The sequence below is a fragment of the Gymnodraco acuticeps genome, unplaced genomic scaffold, assembly GCF_902827175.1.
Source record: "Gymnodraco acuticeps unplaced genomic scaffold, fGymAcu1.1, whole genome shotgun sequence".
Taxonomy (NCBI): Eukaryota; Metazoa; Chordata; class Actinopteri; order Perciformes; family Bathydraconidae; genus Gymnodraco; species Gymnodraco acuticeps.
This window is the reverse complement of record NW_022990685.1, coordinates 347,969-374,581: the sequence shown is the minus strand read 5'-3', so window position 1 is coordinate 374,581 and position 26,613 is coordinate 347,969. Positions and strand designations below refer to the sequence as shown.

Here is a 26,613-nt window from a genome sequence, read left to right as displayed (position 1 = left end):
ATAGAGCGGGGTTGACAACACGCATTCCAAAACAATAAGCAGCCGAAGGTTTTCAGTCAACATTTTTTAATTTATTAACAAAAAAGTATTGACTTAAATAGTCTCAAAATAACAAATCTTTAAACAGTATTTCGGCGATATGCTTTCCTATATAAACTAAACTATACTTTGTGTGCAGTCCAATTTGCAACACCAATCTCCGTCTGCAATTTGCGGTCCGAGCACGCCGGCTGTCCTCAATTACCTCACTTAAATACACACCGGAAGGTACAAGGAAACAGATCATATTTACGATATAAAATTAACAATCACTTCATCAAAACATATTCACCATGGCAATATAAATCATTTTCCATCATTAAATCATTTATCAAATTATGAATCGAAATAATAACTTTGTGGCTCTAACACCCTCCAAATTTGTTAAAGAGAGCCTCCCTGTCATCTCCCAACTCATCGCCACCATCATTAACTTCTCCCTCAGATCTGGATCAGTTCCCCCCTCTCTCAAACTGGCTGCTGTCACACCCATTCTCAAAAGACCTGGACTCACACCTGACATCATGTCCAACTTCCGGCCCATCTCAAATCTCCCCTTTCTGTCAAAAATACTTGAACGTGTCGTTGCCTCACAACTTAAATCCCACCTCAGCTCCAATTACCTCTTTGAGCCATTTCAATCCGGTTTCCGATCAAAACACAACACCGAAACAGCTCTTCTCAAAATCACAAACGACCTCCTCCTCTCCTCTGACTCCGGCAACCTTAACATCCTCATCCTCCTCGACCTCACCGCAGCATTCGACACCATCAACCACGCAATCCTGCTGTCCCTCCTCGAATCATCACTCAACATCACCGACACTGCACTCTCCTGGCTGAAATCCTACCTCACCGACAGACATCAGTTTATCAACATCAACAACTGCACCTCCTCCACTGCTCCTCTGTCCCAAGGTGTCCCCCAGGGTTCGGTGCTTGGCCCCTCCTCTTCACCCTCTACATGCTCCCCCTTGGCAAAATAATCCGTCGCCACAACCTTCAATTTCACTGCTACACCGATGACATCCAACTTTATATCTCAACAAAAACCATCACCCCCACAACACACTCCACTCTCACCAACTGTCTCTCAGAAATAAAAGCATGGATGCAAACAAACTATCTCCAACTGAACAGTGCCAAATCAGACATCATCATCATCGGCCCCCCATCCCGTACCAAAGACATCCAGAATTTCAACTTCACCATTGACAGCCACACTCTATCTCCCCCCCCCTCACATCCGCAACCTCAGTCATCTTCGACAGTCAGCTCAAATTCAACCACCACATAAATCACATCACCAGGACCGCCTTTTTCCACCTCAAAAACATTGCCCGTCTCCGCCCATCACTCTCCTCCTCTGCTGCTGAAACCCTGATTCATGCATTCATCACTTCACGACTCGACTACTGCAATAGCATCCTCTACGGCAGTGGTTCTCAAAAGGGGGTACGCGGACCCCTAGGGGTACGTTGGAGTACTGCAGGGGGTACATGAGATTTATTTTATGTTAATTTAAAAAAAAATAATAGATAAATATACACATTTTAGGAAAAGTAAGGAAGTTTGAGCAGTGTGGGTTTTATATTAATAGACTAGAGTTACACATATTTCAAAACTCGAAGTGTAATAACTGCAGTTTGCCTCCCTGTCAGAATGACAAAGTTCCTCAGTGAAGCACAAGCCCATGTTTCTCTCTAAATTGTAAGTACAACTTATTAAAAAGATCAGTTCAATGCAACTAATGTCGTCTCAGTGTTATTGCATGATATTAAAATTGGTTTGCCATGAATTTAGTGATGGATTGTAAACATTTGAAATGTAGCATTTAAGTGTTTCTCAGTTACAATGTTGTTGTTTTAATAAATCAGACACTGATGGTGCAGCACTGTACTGTACCTCTATATAGGCTTTTTTCCCCTAACAAATAGTTTTTGCGCTGATCAGGGGGTACTTGGCTGAATTTTTTTTTCAAAGGGGGTACATTATTGAAAAAAAATTGAGAATCACTGCTCTACGGCATACCATCCAACCTCCTCAATAAACTCCAACATATCCAGAACTCTGCTGCCCGCCTCCTCACCCACACCCGCTCCCGAGACCACATCACTCCCATCCTCCAGAACCTCCACTCGCTCCCCGTCCGTCAAAGAATCAACTTCAAAGTCCTCCTGATTATTCACAAAGCCCTCAACAATCAGGCCCCCCCCCCTACCTCACAGACCTGCTGCACCACCACGCCCCTTCCCGCTGCCTCCGCTCATCAGAAGCCAACCTCCTATCCATCCCCACCCGCATCAATCACCGGACCTGGGGGGACAGAGCCTTCTCCGTCGCTGCCCCCTTCCTCTGGAACTCACTCCCCCAACCCATCAGAGACTGCACTGACCTCACCACCTTAAAAAAACTCACAAAAACTCACCTCTTCAATCTGGCTTTTAATGTGTGATTGTTTTTGTATTATTTGACTTTAACTTTAACTATATATTTATTTGTTGTTCCTTCCTTTTCTTTTCCCTTCACTATATCTGTAAAGCGTCTTTGAGCACCTGTAAAAGCGCTAACAAATTAAATCTATTATTATTATTATTAACTTGACGAAACTTGCGCAGCATTTACTAAAGCGCTGCAAATACGAAATGCTGCAAATACGAAACGCTGCAAATACGAAACGCTGCAAATTTCAAAAACGCTGCATGAACCTCAAAACATAATGGAAAAAGGGACACTAAAGAGTGACGCACACAGCTTGGACCATAGCGCTTGTTGACTTTCTGGGATTATAAAGTTGGCCAACTGTCATTGTTACATAAAATAACAATGCGATCACATGATTCCCTTCAATATTATTTCAGATCTGTTGTGAGCTAGCTAGCTAGAGAGTGAGAGTTGGCCAACTGTTGTCCTAGCCAGTGGTTTAGTGGGGATTTTTTTACTGGGTGGACGCTATTTTAATTAGGTCATCCCAAACAATGCCACAAGTGTGCACGCGTGCAGTGCACTCATAAAACGGCCACGTCGTTAGGCGGCTCTTCTGATGATGTACTGTAGTACTAGTAGCAGCTTCACTTGTAGCTTCGGTGCTGCTAGCCTCTTTCTTCTCGTGAATGATATTCCTTTTAGAAAAGAAGTCAAGTAACGTTTTTTTGCCTGCCATTATAGAGCCGTTTCGTTTGTGTTCTTGAGGGAAAGAGCTGCTGCAAAATCGGCGGGCGGCGAGCTGGTGGTGTCACCCTGGGGTCACGAGCGTGATGACGAATCATAATTTTTTAAGGAAATTGTTTTTATTCTTTATTATAATTACTGTGAAATGTCACAATTATGTTTTTTTCATTATTACAACAAATACACACTTGCAACTGATAACACTGGCAATGATTTTATATTTATTAGACTATTCAAAAAAGTGGGGGTTCCAAATAAATGGGGAAACGGCGATCCCCCGCGTCCAACGGCACTACACCACTGGTCCTAGCTGTGTGCATCACTTTTTAGTGTCCCCTGGTTTCTTTTGCGTTTTGAGCTTCCTGCATCTTTTTTATTTGCAGCTTTTCGTTTATGCATCGCTATTAGTAAACACTGCGCAAGTTTCGTGAAGTTGGTGAAGGTTTTCTTAATTCTGCACTTGTGGTCAAGTTGGTGAAGATGTTTTTATGCTTGTTGGCTACCGTACATACACATCATACAAATATACACACAAGCTAGGGCTGTGCAATTAATCGTATTTTAATCGCAATTACGATTTTAGCCTGCCACAATTACGAAAACAACATATTCGAAAAAAAAGATTATTTTGCTTTGCTAGGTTGTGACAGTGCACTGCAACATATTTCATCTAATTTATTTTAGTCTAATTTATTTGTATTCATCATATTTATATATGTTTAGTAGCTTGTTGAAGTGCGCTCCAAAATATTTGATGATCTTGTTTATTGGTATTTATTATTTTTGTAAATATGAATGTATCATTTATTTTATTTATTTTTGTATCGGTTTTTCAGTTGAATTATACATTCAGGGTAATCAACAGTTAAAAAGACACTGTTCAAATTATTATTTGTATTTGTTTTAAAGTTCAATAAATGGATGTTTTCAAAGTCAATGAATAATCGTATTTAATAATCGTGATATAATTTATTGACCAAAATAATTGTGATTATGATTTGTACCATAATCGCACAGCCCTAACACAAACATTGCTACATTTGCCACAATATTCTTATTAGTTAATATTTTACATTTTGTTTTGAGCTCTCACTGTGAATCACAGACATTTAAATGGCTATTTTATTTATAAATTCCAAGAATAACAGCTCAGTCAGCTCGCTGAGACTCGTTTCCTAAATGATCCAAAAGCACCATTAGCCAGTTTGCATTATTTTCCATCTATTTTCAGAGGCCATTATATATAACTCTCTGAATGTGTGAAATAATGGAGAGGGAACCTGCCAGGCTGTTAAACAGCATAATGTGATAATTACCTTACTGCTGCACAGCCTGCAGTTATCTATAGATGTGAAATAATAGAGATTAACAGAAGAGAGGCTGACAGTGGAAGCAAACACAGAAATGAAGGAAAATACCAGCATTAGGCGCTTTCACACCGGAGTACTTTTCCCAGTATAGCTCCGATATAGTTCCGAAAATGTGCGTTCACACCAAAAAAATCCGGAACTAGAATTTAGTTCATGAGAACCTTTTCACCAACTTTTCAGTCCCTGCTAGAGAGCAAGTACTTTCATGGGAGAAAAAGGTTACCATTTCTGATTGGCTGGGCGGATTGCAAACCACGCCCCGTAAAACTCCCAAAAAGTTTTATTAAGCCGCCATTTTATTATCCTCGCATTAGCATTATTAGCATTAGCCCAGCGCACCAACGGAGAGTGACTAACATGGCAACACAAAATAAAACATGGGAGCCGTGGAGATGAGGAGGTGTCGGCGTTCTGGCGATTTACTCGGAAGGCTTCAGAACCAGTCCCCAACTCCGGGGACTTCCGGCCGGGGACTTTGGGCGGCAGTATACGCCGTGAAGTGGTTTGCGGCCTGCCAGTAAACCCAAAGCAGAAGAAGAAGAAGTGACGTCAGCGGCTTCATTTGCGTAATCCTACCCCAGGGACTTATTCCGGTGTGAACGCGATCTGTACTTAGTTCATGAGAACTAAAGAGTTCTCATGAACTAAGTTCTGATGAACTAAGTACGGCAAAGTACTTGGTGTGAAAGCGCCTGTTGTTCTCCAGAGGCTATTGTTCAGGATATCTGAACATCAGTAATTAATTATTTTCTTATCTTGGGAACACCTTTTCTTTTTTTCACAACTTAATGATCTCATTATCTCTAAACAACACATCTTTGTCTTAATCGGTGCTGTTACTTTAACTGGAGGCTGACAGGAACGATGTTTATTTTGTGATCACAAGTCTCAGGTTTGTATTTGTCATAAGAATTCAGTTGTTGGCAGGGTTGGGACCTCATGACATCACTAGGTAACACTTGCGCTTCTATTGGCTAGCGCTCCAACACATTCTTTGTGATAGGCTAACGGGCGGGACATGTACAACAATTCTCTTAGAGGTTGACCAATCACAACAGAGCCAGCCAGCTAACCAACCAGAGCAGACTGGGCTCTGGTTTAAGACAGAGGGTGAAAAGAGGTGCTGCAGCACAGGCAGTATGAGAACAATAAAGAGCTTTTTGAACATTAAAGCATGGAGACATGTCACAGTAGAGACACTAAGACCAATATGAACCTGAGAATAAGCATCCATCACAGTTAACGATTTGTAGCTTTCATTTATTTAATCAAAGTCATTATCCACATAATATAAACCTCCAAAACCTTTCCAAGAATCATTTTTTTGACCTTTTTGAATATACAAGCATGGAGAAATGTCACAGTGCTACATCCAAATATGAATTCAAACGAGCAGAATAGGACCCCTTTAAGTGTTGACTGAAGTTCCTGAGAAAAGGCTAACATGTGACTGGAAGTGTGTGTTTTTCCTCTTGTCTCCACAGAGAGCGATGGGAAGAAGTAGGTCCATGTGAGAGGCCACATCTCACATGAGGAACGGCAGATTGATCAGACATCAATTCCATGGTGTTTAATAAGCTTCGCCTCGCTGAGAGGCAGAGAACAAAAAAAAAACTCTCATTTCTTAATAATGAAAATCACCTGTTTTATGACGTCATCGAAGAGCAGGCAACAGGAAAGAGAGCGGGATCGGGAGGAACAATCTGAACGAATGCAGATCACTGACTTTTGAAGCTTTCAGTTCTGCAGCATTTTAGCAGAAGCAGCGGCGCATATATAAAACACCGGGCGCTGTGCAACAGCCCATCTGAAGCTGTAGCTTCATAAAATGCACAGTTAAGGTAGTGTATAATGATGATGATATGACTGAATGTACTGAAGATGACTTGCTTTATCCCAAGAGTGTTGATTGTTTTTTTTAAAACTCCTATTGGGAAACAGCATTAGGAAGCTAAAAAGTCTATTATTATCCTTATTATTCTCATTCTGATTATTGAAGTGGTCCTCTTCCCTCCATAGTGCTGACGCTACATTTGTATTACTAACCTGTACTTGAGCGTAACCATGTTGATTGTATTGTCTTTATGTGAGAGTAAACCTTCACATCGACCTGCCCAGTGCCATGTAGGAACCCAGTGGTGTATATATTCTGTACAGACTCATGGCAGAGCACTAACACGCTTTATGGTACTCTGAGTTGATCTCCATCAGCCATGCAGGGGAGCGGCGGGCGGAGCTAGCAGCAACAGAAACATTATTTCTTCATTAGACGAGTTTAGTTCCTCTTTTGGCGAGAATGTTTTGCCAAATGAAAACAAAGTAATCAAGTAGTTGCCTAAACAGATGTGGAAATGGTCAAACCAAATTGACAGTGAGAATTGGCTTCGGAAAGCACTGACTAATTGTATATATTGAAAATAATATGAAGGCTTTGTTGGACTTTTGCATTGAAGATTACAGTCTATACTGTTGTCAATCTTGGCGCCAAATTAGGGCATGTTTTTGCCACATGACTCCTAAACAAACAGGGCAACTGTGGGAGGATTTAAATAGTTACTAGCTTTAATTTCTATCAAGTTCTTCTACCTCTGTTTGGGTCAAAGTAGTGTTCAATAGATAAAGTAATGCTTGAAAGAATGTGACAAATATTTAGTTAATTACTTAAAGGGTGCTTGGATTGTTAAATTACCTGTTGGGTTTTTCCTGAAACAGTGACTTATTTCTTATTATATGACTTTAATATGATCAACACTCATCAGCAGCATCTTCAGTTGGAGGTACAACATGAGGCTGAATGGATGAATACTCATGATGGATACCATTAACGTGCCATCTTTGTTTGAACATGAGACATGGATTTCAATTATAATTTTTAGACAGAACACTTTTTAGGACATTTCCAGTGTTAACATGAGTGTTTGCTAATTTTCTACATCTTTGTATTTAAAATAAGCTCTACAACCTACGATTTACTCAAAACTAAATGGAATTTGGTACATTTGCTCAGGTACAATAGTGAATTTATGACCAAAAATAAGCTTCAGCATGAGTACAAAAAATACTTTGTGTACTCACGTCTTGTTTTTAGGAACTTACAATGTGTTCAACATTCTTTATTCAATACATAGTAGATTGAAGTGTAGAGCAACAGCTGCAAATTGATGCGAAAATAAAAATAGAAAATATAGTAAAAGCTCAAAACCATTTATAGTATATTGGAACAGATGGTAAACACTGGAATTGCCCTTTTAAGTAAAAATGCTGTCATGTTTGCAGTCAGTAATCCACCTTTTTCAGGAGTTCAACAGTCCTTTGCTCCGCCCTTGCTCCCATGCCGTTTACAAGCTAACTAGCTCACTGCAGAGCCGCTGATAGACAGAATGGTCACTTTGTGTCTTTGGTGCCAAAACTAATCCCGCATTTTTAGATCTTTTTTCTTCCAAATGAATCACACTTGCCTGTTAGTAAATCAAAAGGCTGTGTTCATATATTGTGTGTAGCTTTTTGCGAAAAGTTAACGGAGTAAGGATTCGGTCAGGGGATGGGTGGGTACAAAACAGGACTTTCACTCTGGGAACCGTGTGAAGCCAGAAGTCAACTATGATTTCATTGGAAATGTAACCAACCTACTTTAGGAGCCCAACTTTCATAGTTATTTAACAGATGGTTGACGTATTTGTCACATACCGTCCGTACATGAGTAACGCCACTTCCACAGTCAGTGTTACTCAAACCACAATATTTTTCTTAAACCTAACCAAGTAGTTTCCCGTAAGGAAGTTGATTTTGAAAAGAAGTATGTAAGGAGCGAAAAACGCAAACTTTCATGCTCTGTTTTCGATAATACTGGGAACTATTTGATCATCCTTTGAAACGATAACAACAGATCAAACTACATTTTTTATAGTTTAATGACTATTCAAATGCAAGACCTATTCCTAAAATTGAAAGGTTTTGCTGGATTTTCATAAGAAAACACATGATAAATGGGGATAACTGTTTGTAAGATTAATTCCGAACTATGATAATATGTTTTTTTCAGAGGTAGAGACATCAGGAATTTCATACGATATTTCCTAATGATTAAAAATGATTTATCAACGTCAAATTGTCAGGGAATATCTACATGTAATGAAATATTAACAATTTCTTAGCTTATTAAAAATATACACATTGTATCATTGTGACGACATGGCTAGCATGAATACTCACGATTTCTAACCATTCTTCCTATTTTGCCAATGTAGCTCAAAGCAGCATGAAGCAGTGTTCACATCATGTGGGGTGAACATTTTTTAAAGTATATACAAGCTAGAAAACTCCCAATCCCAGTGGCGCAAACTCGACTATCAGCGGCTCTGCCTCACTTACACAACACCTTACCTGCATAGTGTCTGATCATTCTATTACTTGAATATAGTGCTATGAACTCTGTTTACAAAATGCTGTCTTCTTTTGGGAGACACAGTGTTGTCTTATAAAGGCTGCTTGGTATATGTTCAGTTCATCCACCCGTTGTATCCAGTTAATAACACACTGAAATAGTTTAAACATAAACCTGCTGTTGCTTTTTTATACTGTATATGCCTTAATTCATATGTTTGGCAATCATGATTAAAGGATGTTTATATATATTCTTTTGTCTGTGGCTTTTTCTCTTCATAAGCAAAACTATTTTTGGAAGTTAGGCTTTTGTTGGGGCGTTACCAAAGAGGGCGTTACCAAAGGATTACATTTTTTTTTTAAATAGTGAGATCTCCCCTCTGTCTTGATTTCAGAAAAATATATTTTTAAATGACACATATTACTCAGTGTTTTTAGAGCAAGTTATTAAGTGGAGGCATAGGAATTTTATAAAATATAATTGAATCACACATTTTTATTATGACTATTTCCCCCCCCCCTTTTGTGTATTTTTGTATACTGATGTTAGGCAAGTCCGAGTGTTAAAATAATTTACCTATATTTGTATGAGGTGGAGTAGGGCTAATTATGTATAAGCAGTAGTAGCCTACCTCACAATTGAGTAAATGTCCTTCCACCAGTGCTTCGAACCTCACTGGTAATTCTAATAATACTTTTATAATGATTAATAATAAGACCATATATTCTTGAGGCGCTTTTAAAGGCACAGAAGAACTCCTTACAATTAATACAATAAATACTCAGTAAAAACATACAGGGCAGAACATTATTACCAGGGCTGCACATAACTGGTGCGCATGCGCACCTCCGCTAAAAAAAAGAGCACCGGGGCTGCTTCTCAGGTCGACTATTTTCATTTCCTCGCTCCTCGGTCCTCGGTCTCACCGGAAGTTGATTTGCCTGCGCCATCTTGAGTACCGTCCCATGGCTCACCTGAGGACCGAGGATCGAGGAGCGATAATGGAGGAACCACCAGACCATCCTCCGATGAAATCCTCAGATACTCACCCCGCCCCCTTACTGTGTATCGCTCACTGATTGGACGAGGCAGTGCATGCACTGATCTGATGCTTCTTGACATGAGAGCAGTTTCCCAGCGGAGTGAAGAAAATACATGAACCTCACGGGACTCACTCCTCAGTTTATACCGTGTTTTGTTTCAATTCATGTATCATTTAGTTACAAATATGTGATATATCTGAACAACAAAGTGGTCAAAAATCATTTTATTCATTTATTGGAAACATTTTCATGATCGCTTTTTTCGTTTCACATTTTCATTTATTGTCATTTCCATTCAGTCAGTCATTAAGTGCTATTAAAATGTTAATATGCTACATATCCACACAAACAAACAAAGTGTGCAATCCAATGAATGTTAATCTAACTGGGTTTTGATAGATAACATATCTCTTTTTCTTCTCTCAATTATTTTATTTCTATTGTGCACTCTGTGGTGACCACCTATTAATACACTGGGACATAATTCATACATGGAACTACAGTTGGGGCTATTGTTTCCACACGGACATATATGTGTTGTTATCTATATATGTTGTGTGCCCTCCTGGCTCTTTCTCTTGTCGTCCCGGGCTGCGACCCAACAAGATCTACATTTCTGCTGCTCATTGAAGCAAGCTTTGTACCTCCATTGCACCGCCTCCGACTCCCTATCTCTCGGCACTACAACTCTAATCAATATTAATCAAACTATTGTTCGTTTATATATTTTAAGAATGGCGTTTATCTTTTTTGAGAATGACTTCTTATTTTATTTCATGTATTTGGATCTACAACAGATGATACTAATGTTTGTCAGTAAATGTGCACTAACAGAGGCGGGGGTGTTTGTGGAAATAACGGGGACAGAGCTGGCTGCTGCCAGACGAACAGCTGTGCAGCGTCATCACAAACGGACGTCGCTTCACGTGACGCTCGGGAGGAAAGGACGTCCCATTGCTCTTAAAACTCATTTCCCTGCTGCTCGTGGTTTCCTTGCGTCCCTCCATGCTTCCCTGGTGGGAGGGACTAAACGCAGGGAAACGACGCAAGTGAGGGAAGCAAGGATTTCATTTAACCCTCCTGTTACATTCAGGGTCAAATTGACCCGTTTGAAAGTTTGAAAATCTACGAAAAATACTTTCAAGTATTTTTTTTTAATGAAACTTCTTCTACTTACCTTAATCGACCTGAGAAGCAGCCCGGGTCATTTGAAAAAAGGCGCATTTGCGCACCAACATTGAGAGGGAGAAGAGAGAATAGAGGGGAGAGAGAAGAGAGAAAGATATTTGCTAGTTGCATATGAACTCAGGGCCGGCCCGTAGCGCTGGCGTAATAGATGTTCGCCTAGGGCGCCAGATCTGTGGAGGCGCTGCGCTGGCAGTTTTGGGAGGGAAAAACATTTTTTTGACCGTTGGTGCTCATCCTAATTTTCGGCCTTGATGTAACGATATTCACAATTAAGTAAATGTACACCCTTTTCACCCCGGTTACACGTTTCATTTGCCTTGTACGATGGGCGCTGTAAGTGATGAAAATGGGGGATGTTGGCTTATCTGGCAACCGCAGCTCACAGCCAAAATGCGAGTGAGTGAGGGAGAGAGGGAGGGTGCACCGGTACCGGCGCTGTTATTAGAATCTGGTGCTAGCTGCTTTAACGGATATAAGAAGAAGATGTTTCTAGAATAATGTGGAGAGAGAGTCCTCCCAGTCAGACTGAGAGGCTGATAATACAGCTCAGTGAGGTAAAGTAATCTTGAGTGTTTAGATAGTTCAAACGATTTGGTCACAATTTATGTAAACACATGTTTCCAAGGCACTCCTTTATAATTATTGGGATAAACAGGTTTGAAATCATTCCAATGTATACTATAGGACAGTAACCAAACATATCCTTTAAAACTGGAGAGATACATTTTTTTTTTTAAGGTAAAATAAGATATGAATGAACAACACAAATAAAATAAGTTACATCCATTTGTTATTGGCTATGGTAGGTTATTGGTTATGTTCACATACTTATTTGATTACATCCACTTTTCTAAGATGACAACAGAGACTTTCGACCCAAACCCAGCTGTTGACTTGTGGATGCAAGCAGCTAATCGCAGACTCAACCAGAGAGGAAGTAGTAGGCCTACATCATCAGCTACCATGTCTGACAGAGAGGAAGACAGTGAGGAGAACAGTCAGGAGGGTAGTGATGACAGCTTGTAGGATTACTGGTCGTGCTAATGTTGTCTTGTGTTCACCTCTGCATGTGTGTTCTGTGTTCACCTCTGCATGTGTGTTCAGTGCCGTGTGTCTGGCAAATAAAGACCCCCTCAAAAGTTACGGTTTATTTCATTTTAAGGATGAGCACCAAGCAACATCTCCAGGTGCTCCTTTGAGAACCAGGGCAAAAAAGTTATGTGCACCCCTGATTATTACAGTGTAGTGTATTGAAAGTTCAGACGTGATCCACGATGTACGTTTGCGACGTTATGCATGTGTGTCAGTGGTGTCAGACATATGGCCCGCAACAGGGTCCAATGCATTCTGCAGGATGAATTTGCAAAGTGTACAAATTACAGAGAAGACATTAACTGCAATTGTAACAAAATATTCACATATTTTGTATGTATACATTTTAAACATATCCAAGGCAGGGGGATAACCGAACCTTCTTCCTTAATAGTTCGACTTTGGTTTGTATGGTGGAGTGTCAGTTCAGGTTTACAACACAAGATAGTTTATTTAATGGGAACATTTTCACAATGTAATCGTGTGCACTAAACGAAGGGAGCAATTTGTGGCCACCGAAAGGACCACACTGGGTTCCCAGGAAGGCGATGTCTGGTGCAACACACCAAGAAAATGGATTGCCCTGCTACGATCAATGTTGTGCATGTGATGAAGTTCCCTGAATATAAAGTAGGCACCTTAACTTTATATTTCCTTTAATGATCATGTATTTAATGTCTTTACACAAACACACATGTTTCTGTATTTGTAGATATCTGTCAACAATGAAAAAGGGAAGCGGGAGGCATCCCAACAACTGAAACAGGCACTTAAAGATGACCAGAGCAAAGTAAAGACAGTAGCGCTCTTCGCAGCATACTTTCCCAAAATTGAAGGGCATCAAAACCACCCAGTTTCGGGACAGGTCAGTGAAATACATTTTTCATAAAAAACATTTTTTTTAATAATATTGATTTTAACAGCATTTAAAACTTGGACTTACCGAGTCCACTCTGCCTCAACTTAAACGTTCGTCTGTCCTTTGCCTTCACAAGAGAAAATATTGCAAATATGATCCTTTAGATTTAGCATGGCTGCCTCACTGAAGTTTGGATTATTTAATTCGTTAATGTATTAGTTTTATAGGTTTATGTGTTTTTTTGTTATATTAAAGAAACCTAGACTAACTAAATCCCCAACACCCCTGTCCGCACGGAGGAAACCTATTCCAAGAACAGTGGTAACCACTCAAAGTCCTCAAGAGAGAGAGAAACGACAGCAGTGTGGGACCTTATTGCGGGAAATTACTGAGCACACATACCACCTACAGGATGAGACGTTCATGTGTACGGTGATATCAAGAATAAATGATCTTTTGGAGGACGTAAAGCAACACAGCCCACATGACAATAGTCTTCCTCTCACCTTCAGGCCCCCCAAACACAAAAGGCAGGAGAGGACCATAAAACCTAGTAGACCATTAGTCCTCTCATTGTGCGTATTGCTGTGGATAGGTGTTAACTCTTTGTGTTGCCTTGTATCATATCACAAGTTGTTTTCATCCAAGGCACCACCGCCAGGTGAATGTCGGAAGCTTGGAGATTAATGGAGCTGTAAAGAAGTGGTAAGTAAAACAACTTTTTGTATGCATTGCATGTGATTGATGTAGTTATAAATAGTATATGATAAGCTGTCAAACAAGACCGGGGCTGCTTCTCAGGTCGACTATTTTCATTTCCTCGCTCCTCGGTCCTCGGTCTCACCGGAAGTTGATTTGCCTGCGCCATCTTGAGTACCGTCCCATGGCTCACCTGAGGACCGAGGATCGAGGAGCGATAATGGAGGAACCACCAGACCATCCTCCGATGAAATCCTCAGATACTCACCCCGCCCCCTTACTGTGTATCGCTCACTGATTGGACGAGGCAGTGCATGCACTGATCTGATGCTTCTTGACATGAGAGCAGTTTCCCAGCGGAGTGAAGAAAATACATGAACCTCACGGGACTCACTCCTCAGTTTATACCGTGTTTTGTTTCAATTCATGTATCATTTAGTTACAAATATGTGATATATCTGAACAACAAAGTGGTCAAAAATCATTTTATTCATTTATTGGAAACATTTTCATGATCGCTTTTTTCGTTTCACATTTTCATTTATTGTCATTTCCATTCAGTCAGTCATTAAGTGCTATTAAAATGTTAATATGCTACATATCCACACAAACAAACAAAGTGTGCAATCCAATGAATGTTAATCTAACTGGGTTTTGATAGATAACATATCTCTTTTTCTTCTCTCAATTATTTTATTTCTATTGTGCACTCTGTGGTGACCACCTATTAATACACTGGGACATAATTCATACATGGAACTACAGTTGGGGCTATTGTTTCCACACGGACATATATGTGTTGTTATCTATATATGTTGTGTGCCCTCCTGGCTCTTTCTCTTGTCGTCCCGGGCTGCGACCCCAACAAGATCTACATTTCTGCTGCTCATTGAAGCAAGCTTTGTACCTCCATTGCACCGCCTCTGACTCCCTATCTCTCGGCACTACAACTCTAATCAATATTAATCAAACTATTGTTCGTTTATATATTTTAAGAATGGCGTTTATCTTTTTTGAGAATGACTTCTTATTTTATTTCATGTATTTGGATCTACAACAGATGATACTAATGTTTGTCAGTAAATGTGCACTAACAGAGGCGGGGGTGTTTGTGGAAATAACGGGGACAGAGCTGGCTGCTGCCAGACGAACAGCTGTGCAGCGTCATCACAAACGGACGTCGCTTCACGTGACGCTCGGGAGGAAAGGACGTCCCATTGCTCTTAAAACTCATTTCCCTGCTGCTCGTGGTTTCCTTGCGTCCCTCCATGCTTCCCTGGTGGGAGGGACTAAACGCAGGGAAACGACGCAAGTGAGGGAAGCAAGGATTTCATTTAACCCTCCTGTTACATTCAGGGTCAAATTGACACGTTTGAAAGTTTGAAAATCTACGAAAAATACTTTCAAGTATTTTTTTTTAATGAAACTTCTTCTACTTACCTTAATCGACCTGAGAAGCAGCCCGGGTCATTTGAAAAAAGGCGCATTTGCGCACCAACATTGAGAGGGAGAAGAGAGAATAGAGGGGAGAGAGAAGAGAGAAAGATATTTGCTAGTTGCATATGAACTCAGGGCCGGCCCGTAGCGCTGGCGTAATAGATGTTCGCCTAGGGCGCCAGATCTGTGGAGGCGCTGCGCTGGCAGTTTTGGGAGGGAAAAACATTTTTTTTGACCGTTGGTGCTCATCCTAATTTTCGGCCTTGATGTAACGATATTCACAATTAAGTAAATGTACACCCTTTTCACCCCGGTTACACGTTTCATTTGCCTTGTACGATGGGCGCTGTAAGTGATGAAAATGGGGGATGTTGGCTTATCTGGCAACCGCAGCTCACAGCCAAAATGCGAGTGAGTGAGGGAGAGAGGGAGGGTGCACCGGTACCGGCGCTGTTATTAGAATCTGGTGCTAGCTGCTTTAACGGATATAAGAAGAAGATGTTTCTAGAATAATGTGGAGAGAGAGTCCTCCCAGTCAGACTGAGAGGCTGATAATACAGCTCAGTGAGGTAAAGTAATCTTGAGTGTTTAGATAGTTCAAACGATTTGGTCACAATTTATGTAAACACATGTTTCCAAGGCACTCCTTTATAATTATTGGGATAAACAGGTTTGAAATCATTCCAATGTATACTATAGGACAGTAACCAAACATATCCTTTAAAACTGGAGAGATACATTTTTTTTTTTAAGGTAAAATAAGATATGAATGAACAACACAAATAAAATAAGTTACATCCATTTGTTATTGGCTATGGTAGGTTATTGGTTATGTTCACATACTTATTTGATTACATCCACTTTTCTAAGATGACAACAGAGACTTTCGACCCAAACCCAGCTGTTGACTTGTGGATGCAAGCAGCTAATCGCAGACTCAACCAGAGAGGAAGTAGTAGGCCTACATCATCAGCTACCATGTCTGACAGAGAGGAAGACAGTGAGGAGAACAGTCAGGAGGGTAGTGATGACAGCTTGTAGGATTACTGGTCGTGCTAATGTTGTCTTGTGTTCACCTCTGCATGTGTGTTCTGTGTTCACCTCTGCATGTGTGTTCAGTGCCGTGTGTCTGGCAAATAAAGACCCCCTCAAAAGTTACGGTTTATTTCATTTTAAGGATGAGCACCAAGCAACATCTCCAGGTGCTCCTTTGAGAACCAGGGCAAAAAAGTTATGTGCACCCCTGATTATTACAGTGTAGTGTATTGAAAGTTCAGACGTGATCCACGATGTACGTTTGCGACGTTATGCATGTGTGTCAGTGGTGTCAGACATATGGCCCGCAACAGGGTCCAATGCATTCTGCAGGATGAATTTGCAAAGTGTACAAATTACAGAGAAGACATTAACTGCAATTGTAACAAAATATTCACATATTTTGTATGTATACATTTTAAACATATCCAAGGCAGGGGGATAACCGAACCTTCTTCCTTAATAGTTCGACTTTGGTTTGTATGGTGGAGTGTCAGTTCAGGTTTACAACACAAGATAGTTTATTTAATGGGAACATTTTCACAATGTAATCGTGTGCACTAAACGAAGGGAGCAATTTGTGGCCACCGAAAGGACCACACTGGGTTCCCAGGAAGGCGATGTCTGGTGCAACACACCAAGAAAATGGATTGCCCTGCTACGATCAATGTTGTGCATGTGATGAAGTTCCCTGAATATAAAGTAGGCACCTTAACTTTATATTTCCTTTAATGATCATGTATTTAATGTCTTTACACAAACACACATGTTTCTGTATTTGTAGATATCTGTCAACAATGAAAAAGGGAAGCGGGAGGCATCCCAACAACTGAAACAGGCACTTAAAGATGACCAGAGCAAAGTAAAGACAGTAGCGCTCTTCGCAGCATACTTTCCCAAAATTGAAGGGCATCAAAACCACCCAGTTTCGGGACAGGTCAGTGAAATACATTTTTCATAAAAAACATTTTTTTTAATAATATTGATTTTAACAGCATTTAAAACTTGGACTTACCGAGTCCACTCTGCCTCAACTTAAACGTTCGTCTGTCCTTTGCCTTCACAAGAGAAAATATTGCAAATATGATCCTTTAGATTTAGCATGGCTGCCTCACTGAAGTTTGGATTATTTAATTCGTTAATGTATTAGTTTTATAGGTTTATGTGTTTTTTTGTTATATTAAAGAAACCTAGACTAACTAAATCCCCAACACCCCTGTCCGCACGGAGGAAACCTATTCCAAGAACAGTGGTAACCACTCAAAGTCCTCAAGAGAGAGAGAAACGACAGCAGTGTGGGACCTTATTGCGGGAAATTACTGAGCACACATACCACCTACAGGATGAGACGTTCATGTGTACGGTGATATCAAGAATAAATGATCTTTTGGAGGACGTAAAGCAACACAGCCCACATGACAATAGTCTTCCTCTCACCTTCAGGCCCCCCAAACACAAAAGGCAGGAGAGGACCATAAAACCTAGTAGACCATTAGTCCTCTCATTGTGCGTATTGCTGTGGATAGGTGTTAACTCTTTGTGTTGCCTTGTATCATATCACAAGTTGTTTTCATCCAAGGCACCACCGCCAGGTGAATGTCGGAAGCTTGGAGATTAATGGAGCTGTAAAGAAGTGGTAAGTAAAACAACTTTTTGTATGCATTGCATGTGATTGATGTAGTTATAAATAGTATATGATAAGCTGTCATTACAGTCTAAATATCTAACAGCAAAAGCAGCAAAAGGAGCAGAGTCTGAGGAGGAGATGAGGAGAGGAGGGGATATGAGAGCAAGCAGCAAAAGTAGTAGATGAAGAGAGGAGGGGATATGAGAGCAAGCAGCAAAAGCAGGAGAGTCTGAGGAGGAGATGAGGGGATATGAGAGCAAGCAGCAAAAGGAGGAGAGTCTGAGGAGGAGATGAGGAGAGGAGAACAAAGGAAACAGGGAAGACGGAGTAAAGAGCAGAGTTGAAAGCAGAGCAGGGGAAGTAGAGGAAATGTAAAAGTCACTTTGAAAAGTATCAGCAAGAAGATTAGAGTTGCATAATGTTATTTTGTTTTATTCGTTACTCTTATATTAAAGTTGTATGTTCATTTTTGTACTTAGGATAATAAAGATGATCTTAACCTTGAACTCGATTCATGACTTCATTTCATTATTAAAACCTTAATATAAATCTAATTACAGACTGGATTCAAATTAGGATGTCACACAGAACTGCAAATGCAAACCACAGAGACAGATTACTAATGTTCAGTCAATAAACTACAACATGTTAGTGCTGAATCAAATAAGCTAATCAAGAGCGACTGTGGTAGTTTCAGTAGTAATTCAATGTCAGTGGCGTCTATAGTAGTGATGAGACAAATGCAAGAGGAAAGAATGGTTGCTGGGGACAAGTGGAGATAAAAACCTTAATGGAGAGAAGAAAAATGATAACCTGACCCAGGTCTTCATAAAATAGCTTTGTATTAAAATGACATGGGGAAATAATTCAGATTGATCAGAAATAGCTTTATTGGCCAAATAAGTGTGTACACAGACAAGGAGTTTGACTGTTTTTTCTAACTCTCAATGTACTTGCATAGAAACAAACAGCTAAAAACAAGGACAACAAATCTGAATGAAGTAAACATAAACATTGACTACTATGTACAGATATTAATATATACACACAATATATACAGTATAGCTGTCTGTCAGTCTGATATGTACTGTTCCTGTGTCTGGTACTTTTGCATACTTGATTTTAATTTAGATGTTGGAACTTTTCATTATTTTAGTAAATCATCATATAGCTAAATCAACCAATCAAATACACAATCCTTAGTTACATTGTTAGTTTACCTCTCAATATGAGATATTGGTACACAAAGCAGTCAGTACATTTACTCGAATATAGAGGCTACTTAAGTACATATTCAGGGTACTTGTACTTTACTTGAGTATTTCCATTGTATACTACTTCCACTACATTTAGTTACACGACAGCTTTAGTTAGTTTTAGATTACAGTTATTCATCCCCTTCCTCCAGTGAAAACCACGTATCTCCAAATGTGTTGATGTTGAATGTTTGTGAACTGAAGGATAAAGTGTTCCTTTATGTGTTGAGAACATTTCCCTCCTTCTAAAGCCTCCTTCTTTTCTTTCGACTCCACTTCGAGCAATAGAACTATTAACAAAGCACTTATATACTAATAAAGGACTGGCTTATCTAAAGCCAGTTGAGTAGCACTTGAAATGTTTTTGCTCTATGAAACCTGATGTACTTATATGATTCTGTTTTCTTCAAGTTTGTATTTTGTTGGTCGAACGCACTTATTGTAAGTCGCTTTGGATAAAAGCGTCAGCTAAATGCAATGTAATGTAAAGTAAGGTGTTTAAAAAGCCTCTTGGATCAGCTGGAAAATGCATCGTCACAAAGCTGAAAACAGCTGTTTTTCTGAGGAACTCTTGAAAAGTTTACTTTTGAAAGATACGTGGACACAGGACAAAGCTACACATGATCTTATAGAATATGATGCATTGCTGCAGATTACACTACACAACGGGATATACAGGAGGTAAACACATCAGAAGTAACATGCAACATACATTAATGCAGCAGCAATATTCATAGAGAAACATCAGATATAATAGTGAAACACTGAAAGGGAACATTTTATTGCACCAGGAGCTATCTTGGGACTTTTACTGCGACAACGTTGACCTGCCTGTGAATAAAAAATAAACCATAGTGTTGGTGATCTACAGTGTTGTCATTCTTCTTTGAACAGCAAGACCGCTATCATCCTATTTTAACAATCACACTCCCTGTAATTGACATCATTAATAGTTTAGCTTCTCACCATCATTTGCTGTGGCCCACTGATGTTAACGATCGCAAATGAAAGGCTGCCTGCCAAACGTAAACATTCAGCCACGTGACTTGCAAACTCTCTCTCGTTGTTTGACACAACACGGATCCTTTCTAGCCATAACCGACCAGCAGGGGCGCCGAGCAGGCAACCGTCTCCTTCATCACTTCCGCTTTTAAAACAAAATGGGTGGCGCCAAAGCTTGACAACAGAGCGGCTGTTTGCAGCCTTCAACGGACACTCTGCGTCCAAATAAACAAATGCAATATCTGCTGTGTTTAAATGTCATGCCCAAAAGTTGTTTTCTGACATAAGCGACAGTGTAAAGAGGACTTTGGATAACTGCGTCACGTGAAAGTTGTACAAATGTCATCATGTCGAAGACAGACCAACTTCTTATCGTTGTGTCCATCCTTGAAGGTAAGAACACAGTTATGTTCTTAAGTACCAATTTACAATATCAATGACCAGTGTGGGACAATAGTAAATGTGTGTTACTGTATACAACGAACTTACTATTCATAATAATACAATATGTAGCATGTCCAACCTTAAGCATTGTCTCTGCTGTTTCGGTAAAAGCTAGAGACGGTCATTTATGTCAAAGCACCACATTCGGACCATTTATTACAGTAAAAGGAAAAAAACAGCCTAAAATCCAATCAATTATTTTTTTTAAGTAAGTGTCTTATGGTTTCGTGCCTACAAAACAGAACGTTTAAATACATCACCTTGGAGTTTGAGATACTAGGAGGGACATTTTTTTACTTTTTTCTGACATGTTATAGACCAAATGATTAGTCGAATAAATTGCTAGTTAGTTGGAGTCTTAAACATTTTATTGCAAATATCCCAGTAGGGAAAGAGAAGCAACAATAATTTAGAATAGATCGACTTGAGTATATCGTTTTTTCTTTAGATATGTTTACGCATCTATTCGTCAAATAGGCTTTGAAAAGTAGAAACTCACTTAGTCTAAACACCTGAAGACTTATTCAATCAGGGTTGGGAGCGGTTTATTACAATACATTTACTATTTACCTGTAACAAATGTAATCAGTAATATAATCTAAGTATGACAATATAAAAGTAATCTAACAACTTTCTATCCCTTTTGTGTAACCTCAATATCAAATGCATCCCAGAAAAATGATATTATACAAATGCTGTGCCAAAGTGTCTGCTTACCAGATAATGCCGCGAGCCATCACCGGAACCTTTATGAGACCGAGTCATGACTCATCATACATACACAAATCCAACTTTATTGTTTTTAGTGGCAAAATATCATCAAGGACTCATCTAAAATGTAAATTCAGTCTGTTGATATGCCTCAAGTCTCAAGTAACTCATTCCTGAGAGTTAATGATAATTTGAGTTGGAGAGAAAATGTTGACAACAATTCATAAATCAACTAGTATAATAAAGAGAGTGGCTCATTGTGTCACGTCAAACTGTCTTCTTATTCTTTTGTCAAATGCATCCAAACCTTTCATAGTAGTAGTATGGGGAAGATCTTTCCCAAATTCTCTCCATAAAATGGTGTCCCTCCAGAAACGCTTCGTAAGGATTGCAACAAAGTCCCATATCTCCTCTGCTCCTTTATTTAACAGTCCTCAGATTTGTACAGTTTATGACATCAACGTTTATGAAATGTGTGTTTGTATTTACAAAATATACTCAGGAAAAGGGATCATCCCTCTGCACTTCAATACAGACTTCAGAAAATGTCACAATTTCATTTTGATACAACACGCCACTCATCAAATCTCCACCCCCCTAAGTGTCTCATCTCAATGTACCATCCGTTTTAGGGAAAGATCTGGAACTCCAACCATAGCTGTTCCTCGCTGCATTGCTTCAAAACATACCTTCAAACATGATTTGACCACTATATGATGCCTGGTTTATATAGTGTTATTTTGTTAAACATTTTAGTATAGTATGTTGTCTTTAAAGTCTGCCATTTTTGTATTGAATTGAAGCAATTGTTGATATATTGATCTTTTGTTTTATATATAATTGTGATTTTGTTATCATTATTCAGGTAGAGGCTTTAAATAAGCCCAATAGGTTATTTGCCTCTTCCTGCACTCGTCATTTGTTATGTTTGTGTATTGTGAAATTGTGCAAAACCATTCAAACCTTAATGTATCTAATAGTATGTTAGCAGTGTACAGGAGACACAGTAAGGTATGTATAAACTATAAAGAAAGTTAATATGTATTTTGCTACTCAGGTCGCCAATTCCCGAAGAGTCCCCGTCTCAGTCTGGTGGTGCAGGCGAGCTTCGATGGCGAGCAGCTGGCCACAGACCCGGCCGAGCACAGCGAGCAGCCGCACTTCAGCACGGAGCTCGCCTGGGAGCTCGACCGCAGGACGCTGCACCAGCACAGGTCTCATGCTACTTTACATTACAACAACCATTTCTACCACACTCTTTTCAATTGGGTGGCTGTGGCTCAGGGCGGCTTCACTATCTAACACTTATCTCAGGGTCAGCATGAGGAAGTGTCATTGGGCAAGTTGCTTCAGATTGCTTCCAAATGGTATGGAAGTGTATTTAAGGTGGTTTGGATAAAAGTGTCAGTTAAATGTCATGTTTGTTTTACTAAGCTGATCAAATCATTCAACTGAAGTCGGCGTCACCAGACTTTAAAGATTTTTCAGATTGAGGGTGACAAAAGGTTATCGACTCAAAGATTACTTTCATAATCAATGAATCTGCATTTCCCTTTTACTTTGTTAATTGATTGCTCTATACACCAATGTATATCACACTCCTTCAGTTGTTTTAAGACGAGCTAAAGGAGAACATTGTTGTTACATTAGTTTGGAAAATAACCTAAATGATCAATCGATTATCAAAAACATGCAAAATATTTTCTTGTTGTTTGATTAATTGACTGATTGTACCAACTTTGATTCCCTGCTGTTTATTTATGGTAATATGGTAACATCACTGTTTCTAGATGTTACAATACATACATACAATTAATAATACAATACAATTAATAATAATAGTCACCATTCAAAACAAAGTCCTAGTTAGTAGAACAATGATAAACAGCTGATCACAAATAAATACTATCAGTTAGCAAAAAAGACACAAACTAAAATGACGATTTCATGTTTTGAAATGATTGTAAACCTGTTAACCTTCTCTCTCCCTCTCTTGAGTTTGATATTGTAAAGATGCATAAACCCCAAACTGTGTAATGAAGCCTCTTCTGTCCCGCAGACTGCAGAGAACTCCCATCAAGCTCCAGTGTTTTGCCATCGACTCTGTCAGTAAGAAGAAAGAGAGCGTGGGCTACATCGTGCTGGACCTCCGCTCTGCACAGGAGGTCAAACAGGTGAAGCTCTTCTCCTTCTCTCTTTGGGACATGTTACTCTCAGTGATGAAAGTCAAAATAAAGTAAACGTTTTGTTCTGTCAGGACCCTCGCTGGTATCCGTTGCTGAGCAGCAAATACACCAAACAAAGACCCGCCCTCTTCCTCAGCATGGCGCTGGAGAGCGACACCAAGCCCTCCGATCCCTCTCCTGATAGGTTCAAAGCCAAGAAAGCCCCGCCCCGACAAGGTCAGCTGGTCTGTCTGTCTGTCTGTCTGTCTGTCTGTCTGTCTGTCTGTCTGTCTGTCTGTCTGTCTGTCTGTCTGTCTGTCTGTCTGTCTGTCTGTCTGTCCATTTCAAATAAACTGACAAAAACACTTACAATAATGAAACAGACTAACTCAGCATCGTTTTTGTAACTGCAGTGCTTTTGCTCCTAAAGGAAGTGTTTTGGGCCGTTTAGAACTGTCGGCAATGTACTTTAGTACTACTAAAACCTTTCAAACTAACATAGATAGTAAGATAGATAGATTTATAGTTTATTGATCCCAATTTGGGAAATTCTTTCCTTTTGAAGCTAACAATGTTTCACTTTGGAAATAGTCTTTGTAGTGAATGTGCTGTTAATGCTGCAGCTTGGTGCTTTCTCTTTAAGCTCTCTCATGGTTCATGGACACTGTGACCTTCCGACACACATTTACATGATTGGAGATATGCTAATTAAGACCATTTTACACCATAGGATAAAATAATGAACTTAGGATATTGTACAGGCATGGATGAAAGTGTAATTTGATTGGTTGGTGGAGACATGCAGCCTTGAGGCTGTCATTCTAGTTTTCCTCGTCCTTCCTTGTAAATCATGTGCTGCTCTGCTCTGGTAGGTTCTCCTGCAGTAACTGCCATGCTGCCAGACAAGCTGGAGGCCACACTGATCCAAGACCAGGGCTACCATCAGGTGGGACCTGCAGATCACTGCGGTGACATGTTCGTCCTGTCCGTCACCGTGGCTTTTGCTACCAAACTAGAACAGGTAAGGACAGCACTTTGATCCCTGAACTCTGAGCTGTTATACTATTGTTAGTTTAGGCACACTGAGGTTAAGTTCCCGCGGGGCAACAAATCCAGATAATGTAATTACAGAAAAATGGAGAAGCACTCCTTTTTCTGTGCCGGAAACTCTTTCTTGCTTGTTTTCGCTCAAACTTCTCTTTTCACGTATAAGAATAAAGTAAGCTGACAGATGGCTGCTGTTCTGTCTCTACTGTAGTGTGTTCTATAGGTTTCTGTGCACGTTAATGGTCTGCAAAGGCAAACATCCCTGCGTTCCCTCCAGAGGGAGTTTCTCTCCCACACACTCCCCCCTTGCTGAGACACCTCCATTGGACTCCTTTGTTTATTTCAGTAATATAATATAGTGACATCATGTAACACTTGCTATTGGCTAGCGCTCCAACACATTGTGCATGAAATACTAAGGGGAGGTACATCTCTAAGCGTTTGACCAATCACAACAGAGCCAACCTGCCAACCAATCAGAGCTAATCCTAACCTATCCCTAACAACAACCTTCTTTTATATAATGTGTTGAAATTCACAGATTGATGATATTTTGAAAACGAAAGAATATCTCGGGTGGTAAATGTTGTTTAAACATTATTGTTTTAACTTTTCACCACTGACAGTCTGTCCTCCGTTGTGTCATGAAAGCCTCTGAAGACACAGACTCCAAATTACACCTCTTTAGTCAAGAAACAAAGCACTTTGGACCTTCACCAGTGGGGACTTTAGTGATGTATTTTATGTCTTAAAACTAAACGTGAAAATCTATTAAGCTAGTGTGAACCACAGATCTTTTTTCAGGCATCTTACCAAAAACACGAAGGAACCAGACGTTGCAAAAAGCTAACTCATTTCTGGCTTTTAGGACTCATTCCTACACCCTTTATCCCATAGTTTGAACCAACAAACACACTGCATGTGCTTTCTTGTTGTTTCCCACAGTTGATCCCCAGCACTCTGAAGCTGTCAGCAGAGGGATCGGGGTTCTTCTTCTACTACTCTTTACTGGGGAACGACATCACCAGCGAGCCCTTCCACAACCTGCTGAGCCCTGACTTCGAGCCGGAGCGCGCCTCTGTGCGCATCCGCAGCAGCAAACAGATCCTGCAGACCTTCCTGTCTCAGCAACCCCCTTTACAGGTGAATTATGTCCAATATATCAGAGTTTTAAAGAGGAGATATTATGCTAATTTCCATGTTCATATTTGTATTTTGTGCCTCTACTCTGTGACAAGTTTACATGTTAAACCTTTAACACACTGCAGGAAGGGGACAACCCCAAAAAGCAGAATAGGGCCCCTATACAAGAATCTATTAAAGAGTCAGGGTCCCGGGCCCTTGGCTGTCGATGCAGCGTAGAAGACGGTGATGGAGGAGGTGAGATGATCTCCCTTCTGTTCCTGGCCATGTTTCATCATAAGTTCCTGTCTCCTCAGGTGTACCTGTGCTGTGGGAACCACTCCCTGGGCAGCACAGACGTCTCTCTCTCGGCTCTCGCGGCTGTGTCTGTGGATCTGCAGAACAAGGCAGCGACGGTGGAGGGAGCGTTTATCCTCCAGCCTCCTAAACGCACCAAACAGGCGCTGCCGGCTCTGCCCCCCGACCTGCAGCCCACTGTGGGGGTGGCTGTCACCCTGAGGAGGGAGGATGTCACACCACAGGTACACAAACTCAGGCCATGTGGACTCACAGCAGGTGTTCCAAGTGTTTTTAAATGAAAGAAAAAGTGAATTAATCAGGTCATTTAGTTTGACATGTCCCAATAGAGTGGTGAAGGAATGAGGAAGTGACCAGGAACATTTGAAGAGATCTCAGAACGACTAAACAACAGCACCCTGAACATTAACCCCCTTTAGCTTAGTGATGGTGAGGAGAAGTCATGTGACAGTAATGTCATTTGTTTGTGACCAAACATTAGCTTTGGCGAAGTGTGTGTGAACGCGTGAAGAAGAGTATCTGTACCTCATCTATAGTGGATTTGTCTCAATGTCCCTCAATAGTCATTTTGATTGAGTCATGTATAGTTTGGGGTATTTTTACA

The 26,613-nt window shown here is 40.2% G+C and overlaps 2 protein-coding genes across 3 annotated transcripts in view; both read left to right on the top strand.

Annotated features, from left to right (window-relative positions):
* Positions 1-9,215, top strand: part of znf608 (zinc finger protein 608) — a 118,483-nt gene extending 109,268 nt beyond the window's left edge. For both annotated transcript variants that reach the window (XM_034230286.1, XM_034230285.1), the window contains exon 9: positions 6,065-9,215. In XM_034230286.1, coding sequence (XP_034086177.1) covers positions 6,065-6,084 — 20 coding nt within the window. In that variant the 3' untranslated portion in view covers positions 6,085-9,215. The remainder of the gene's footprint in view (positions 1-6,064) is intronic.
* An 11,120-nt stretch (positions 9,216-20,335) lies between these two features.
* The window catches only part of LOC117555396 (centrosomal protein of 120 kDa), a 36,541-nt gene continuing 30,263 nt past the window's right edge, over positions 20,336-26,613 (top strand). The window contains 7 exon segments of the mRNA XM_034230300.1: positions 20,336-20,595; positions 22,415-22,571; positions 23,417-23,531; positions 23,615-23,759; positions 24,395-24,543; positions 25,515-25,712; positions 26,009-26,233. Coding sequence (XP_034086191.1) covers positions 20,550-20,595; positions 22,415-22,571; positions 23,417-23,531; positions 23,615-23,759; positions 24,395-24,543; positions 25,515-25,712; positions 26,009-26,233 — 1,035 coding nt within the window. The 5' untranslated portion in view covers positions 20,336-20,549.